The sequence below is a fragment of the Otolemur garnettii genome, unplaced genomic scaffold, assembly GCF_000181295.1.
Source record: "Otolemur garnettii isolate 467f Iridium unplaced genomic scaffold, OtoGar3 scaffold00153, whole genome shotgun sequence".
Classification (NCBI taxonomy): Eukaryota; Metazoa; Chordata; class Mammalia; order Primates; family Galagidae; genus Otolemur; species Otolemur garnettii.
In genome coordinates, this window is record NW_003852548.1 from 296,053 (window position 1) to 302,018 (window position 5,966).

Here is a 5,966-nt window from a genome sequence, read left to right on the forward strand (position 1 = left end):
ATTGTTGTTTTGGTGGGCCCGGGCTGGATTCGAACCTGCCACCTTAGGTGTATGTGGCTGGAGCCTTAGCGACTTGAGCCACAGGCGCCGAGCCAGGAAAAATTATCTTTTTTGGTTTGCTTTTGAGTTTTTTTCTAAGCTCCATCTGCCTCATCAACTTCCTGCCACTTTTAAAATCTTTTCTGGGGTACATGTCCCTTCTTATGGGTTCTTTTAAAAACCTACCTTCTAAGAAAGTTCACCATCCTACTACACTGCTTCTGTAAGTGTCTTTTGCTCATGTGTGTCAGAATAGTCTAGGTTATACTGTGGTGACTAATAACCCCAAATCTTCCAACTCTAGGAGGTATGTGAGCACTTAAAATTATTCACATTTTACACGAGTAAACTGAGTATCTATAAAATGTGCAGAGCCTCCAGCTGGCAAAACTCTAAGGATCAAGACAGAATTTTACAAAAGCTAGCTCCAAAAGTGGTCTACATGAATGCAGTAGTATCTTCAAAAACCCTGGACCTCCATGGAACGTGCAATTGTGTAACTTTATCTTAGACAAGTTTTCTATCTGGAACTCTGTGACTCTGACTCCTTGGCTGATGGGGAAGCTGTAAGTAGAAAGTTGCAAGTGGTTATCTGCCTAGGACAAAGATAGCCAGCCAGGGGGCATAAAACACAAGAGGCAGTGGTGTTCTCCGGGTGGGGTCCAAGGCCCATGGTCCTTTACTGAGCACATTCTGTACACACGACTCCCTCCTTGCCTGAAGTCACTGATAAAGACTTGACATCATTACAGAGGGGATTGGGGGAAAGGTGTGGCCTAACTCTGTGAGCCGGCGTCCCTACCCGGCTGCGGCCCCGCCCAGATCTGGCAGAGAGAGGGTGAACCTGGGCGGGTAGAAAGGCGGGGAGAAGCTGCGGGGTTGAAGGCGGGGCGGGCGGCTGCAAAGTCAGCCAATAGGCGGCTCTCCAGAGGCTGAGCAGAAAGGGCAGGGGCGCTGCCGCTAGCACCACCGCCTTCCAAGTTTCCCTTGTGGATGCACGGTATCGCGGCACCGCTCCTCCCGGCGCTCAGGGGCCAGGAGAGGCCAAAGGAGCGCACTCGGGAGGGACAGGATTTCTGAGGAAGGGGCGAGAAGGGCGCCCGACCCGCTCTGGGGGTGGGGGGAGTGGGTCGGTGAATGATGAAGGGCCGGCGGCGGCGGCGCCGAGAGTACTGCAAGTTCGCGCTGCTGTTGGTGCTGTACACACTGGTGCTGCTGCTTGTCTCCCCGGTCCTGGACGGCGGAGGCGACAGGGACAAGGGTGCTGGACACTGTCCTGGCCTGCAGCACAGCCTTGGTGTGTGGAGCCTGGAGGCGGCGGCGGCCGGAGAACGCGAGCAGGGCGCAGAAGCGCGGCCCATCGCTGAAGGGGGCGCGGGCCAGTCCCCCGAGCACCTGGGCAACCTCAGCGGCTCCGTCGGGGAGACGGTGTCTCGAGAGAAGCAGCACATCTATGTGCATGCGACTTGGCGCACCGGCTCGTCGTTCCTGGGCGAGCTCTTTAACCAGCACCCGGACGTTTTCTACTTGTATGAGCCCATGTGGCATCTATGGCAGGCTCTGTATCCGGGCGACGCCGAGAGCCTGCAGGGCGCGTTGCGCGATATGCTGCGCTCCCTCTTCCGCTGCGACTTCTCAGTGCTGCGGCTGTACGCGCCACCGGGAGACCCTGCTGCGCGCGCCCCAGACACAACTAATCTCACCACCGCCACTCTCTTCCGCTGGAGGACCAACAAGGTCATCTGCTCGCCGCCGCTGTGTCCTGGTGCGCCCCGAGCCCGCACGGAGGTGGGCCTCGTCGAGGACACTGCCTGCGAGCGCAGCTGCCCACCCGTGGCACTACGTGCCCTGGAGGCCGAGTGCCGCAAGTACCCGGTGGTGGTCATCAAGGACGTGCGTCTGCTCGACCTGGGCGTGCTGGTGCCCCTGATGCGTGACCCAGGCCTTAATTTGAAGGTGGTGCAGCTTTTCCGTGACCCGCGGGCCGTGCACAACTCGCGCCTCAAGTCTAGGCAGGGACTGCTGCGCGAGAGCATCCAGGTGCTGCGTACCCGCCAGAGAGGCGACCGCTTCCACCGGGTGTTGCTGACACACGGCGTGGGCGCTCGCCTCGGGGGCCAGTCCCGCTTGCTGCCCGCAGTGCCCCGTGCCGATTTCTTCCTGACCGGCGCTCTCGAAGTGATCTGCGAAGCCTGGTTGCGCGACCTGCTTTTCGCGCGCGGCGCGCCAGCCTGGCTGCGGCGCCGCTACCTGAGGCTGCGTTATGAGGACCTGGTGCGGCAGCCGCGCACGCAGCTGCGCCGCCTGCTGCGCTTCTCTGGCCTGCGAGAGCTCGCCGCGCTTGACGCTTTCGCGCTCAACATGACGCGAGGCACAGCCTATGGCGCCGACCGGCCCTTTCACTTGTCAGCACGCGATGCCCGCGAGGCAGTGCACGCCTGGCGCGAGCGCCTGAGCCGAGAACAGGTGCGCCAGGTAGAGGCCGCCTGCGCTCCAGCCATGCGCCTGCTCGCCTACCCTCGCAGCGGAGAGGAGGGCGACACGGAGCTGCCCAGGGACTGGGAGGCACCGCTGGAGACGGAGGCCGACCGTGCCACATAGTCCCCCACACCCGTCCCAGGGTCGGATCCAGGTAAGGGGGCCTGGGACAGGGCGGGGGGCGGGGAAGGGTCTTCCGGGAGCCCGGAATGGCAGGAGGGGTAGCAGTGGTCAAGGAGAGGGGGCCATCTCGTATTCTATCCCATCACGTCAGACTCTGCTCTTAGAATTTGGGAGATTCATTGTGATCTTCAGCTTAGCCACCTGCCTCCTCGGAGGGGGACCCTGAGATGAAAGAGGATGTTTAGGTGCGACTGAAGCTGAACCCAGGTCTGCACACTCCCAGACCCCTCTAATGAGGTAGGAAATATCAGAAGTCCGAGGAGGGCAGGAGAAGGTTCGAAGTAGTCATAATGTGCTTTGAGACTAGGAATGGACATGAGGACTATAGGATTTCATGAACCATTTAAGATTGATGGTTATGAAGTTATCTTGATGCCAGTTTGTCCTATGAGGAAACTTTGCAAAGATATTTGCAGGCACAGAGAAAGCCAAAAGCAGGGTCTGGTGAAAATGTGGTGACTCTGACCCTGCCTATCTCTGATCTTTCTTTATGTTTTTGTATTTCTTCTCCGTCTCTCTTGTGCAAAGACCCCTTTGCTTTCCAATCGAGTTTCCAAGGGTGTGGGGCACAGTCAGGCGGCTCTTGCAACAGTTTTTGCACATTTGTGCGTCTCAGGCGCTACAATAGTGAAGTGGAATGGACTTTGCTTTCCCCTTGCTCCTGTATGCGTCTCCCTCTCCCTTCCCCCTCTCTCCCTCTCCCCGTGGCTGGCGTTTGCAGGATATTTGACCATATCCCTTCCTATCAAGTCACAAAAGCTGCCTGGTCAGCTTCCTCTATTGCAGACGAGACTTCAGGGCTGGGCTTCCCCCTCTCGGCTTCATCCGTTTCAGAAATGGAGCATTAGCTTGACGGTAGCGGTTTGACACTGCAGAAGGAGCTTTGTGAGATGACATCTCCCTCTCTGCGTTTTTGTTCTTTCTCTACAAAGTGTATATCTGAAGTTGCTGAAGTGAGGGCTTAAATGATCTCAAAATGTATTCAGTGTCTGGGGCAGTGTGTGGCCTGTAACATTGGGCTGAGGGAAGAGTTCTGTATGATGCAGACCATGGGTTAGTTAGGGGCATGAGAACGCCTTTACCCAAACTTTGTTGGAGTTGGAAGGGTGCCACCTTCTGCACTGTGCAGTCCGTCCAGAGGAGGAGGAAAAGCAGTGTGTGCTGTGTGGGCGGAAGTGACTTAAGTTTCCATTCATTATTTTATAGTGTAATTCAGCACTCCCCAGAGATGAAACTCTGAGGACAAAGGTGGAAGATGTTAATGAACATGGATTTTGTTGTTAACAGACCCAAGGTTTCAGAGTGATTTCGGAAGTTGACTAACTGATTTTTTCCCCAGTCATCAAGTGGTTTTCTTGATCACGTTCTGTAATTGCTAGGAAGTCTGTGTTCTTTCCTGATTTTCAGAGTGAGGCAGGGGTAACGTACAGGGTGACTTGTCACATCTTAACAAAAACATCCTTTCATCTGCTAATCCTGTATATACAGATGTAAAGTAATGGTCCTTAACTCTCCTTCACAGGCCTGAGGGAACTCTTCCCTTGGGCAAATGCAGCAGCATTTTATGGCTTTTTTTTTTTTTAAGAGACAGTCTCACTTTGAGCAGTGGCGTCACAGTTCACAGCAACCTCCAACTCCTGGACTTAGGCGATTCTCTTGCCTCAGCCTCCTCAATAGCTGGGACTATAGGCACCCGCCACAATGCCCGGCTATTTTTTTGTTGCAGTTTGGCTGGGGCCAGGTTTGAATCTGCCATCCTTGGTATATAGGGCCGGCACCCTACTCACTGAGCCACAGGCACTGCCCTGGCTTTTTTGTTTGTTTGTTTGTTTGGCCGGGGCTGGGTTCGAACCTGCCACCTCCAGCATATGGGGCCTGCGCCCTACTCCTTTGAGCCACAGACGCCAGCCAGCATTTTATGGCTTTAAGACATGATGATACCCCAGGAACGTTTGCGCTTTTTTTTTTTTTTTTTTTGAGACAGAGCCTCAAGCTGTCACCCTGGGTAGAGTGCTATGACATCACAGCTGATAGCAACCTCCAACTCCTGGGCTCAAGCGAGTCTCCTGCCTCCGCCTCCCAGGTAACTGGGACCACAGGTGCCCGCCACAACGCCTGGCTATTTCATGGTTGCAGCCATCATTGTTGTTTTGGCGGGCAGGGCTGGATTCCAACCCGCCAGCTTAGGTGTATGTGGCTGGCGCCTTAGCCGCTTGAGCCACAGGTGCTGAGCCCGTTTGCTTTTTTTTTTTTTTTTTTCCATTTTTACTAACATTTATTGAATGCTGGCTGAGGTGAGGTAATAAAGAGAATAGAGAGGAGTGTAGAGGATGATCCTTGCCCTCTAGGAAGTTAGAGTCTTTGTGAAAGACAGTGAATGTGGGGGAAAGACACTGGTGTTGCTGTTTGGAAGGCTAGTGGAGTTTCCTTCGCAAGGCTGCAGGGACATCTGAGAGCAAACTTTAGACTCTCCTGGACTTTGGTGTCTGAGCCCTTTCTCTCTCTTTGGGCACTTACCACCAACTAGTGGACTTATTAAAATGTTCATATTCCTGGTTCCTGGGAAGATATGTTACTGATCCACTGATGGGTTTTCCAATATTTTGTCACATTCTACCTAGAGAAGAGAAGGGATTGGATTCTTATTGAAGGGCTACATGCCATGTGTTGAGTTAGGCATTGTACATATATCATTATTTATATCAATTTTCAGGTGAGGAATCTAAGACTCAGAGAAGCAACTTGTTCCAAGGATGGAACAGTGTTCAGTGCTGGACTCCAGAGCTCATAATCTCTCCATTATAACATATCTTACCTGGCTCCCCTTAGGACTCTATGCTAGCACCCCTGTAACTCTAGCCAGGCTAGTCTGGGATGGGAAACACATTTGACTTTATTACTAATATGTCTCAACCACTGAACATATATCCCTGAGATGACTGGGCATGGTGGCTCACACCTGTAATCCTAGCACCATTGGAGGTTGAGGCAGGAAGATCACTTGAGGCCAGAAGTTCAAGACAAGCCTGGGCAACATAGCAAGACCCCATGTCTACAAAAAATTTTTAAAGTAAGTGGGATATGGTGGCACACACCTGTAGTTCCAGCTACTCTGGAGGCTGTGGAAGGATTGCTTGAGCCTAGGAGTTTTCTTTTTTTTTTCTTTTTTTTATTTCTTATAGCATAACTGTGTGCATTAATGCAATCATGGGGTACAGTGTGCTGTTTTCATACACATTTTGAAATACTCTCATCAAACTGGTTAA

At 53.2% G+C, this 5,966-nt stretch overlaps 1 protein-coding gene across 1 annotated transcript in view; it reads left to right on the top strand.

The window, feature by feature from the left end:
* Window positions 1–921: 921 nt before the first annotated feature.
* The window catches only part of CHST7 (carbohydrate sulfotransferase 7), a 34,603-nt gene continuing 29,558 nt past the window's right edge, over window positions 922–5,966 (top strand). The window contains exon 1 of the mRNA XM_003799627.3: window positions 922–2,671. Coding sequence (XP_003799675.1) covers window positions 1,177–2,640 — 1,464 coding nt within the window. The 5' untranslated portion in view covers window positions 922–1,176 and the 3' untranslated portion in view covers window positions 2,641–2,671. The remainder of the gene's footprint in view (window positions 2,672–5,966) is intronic.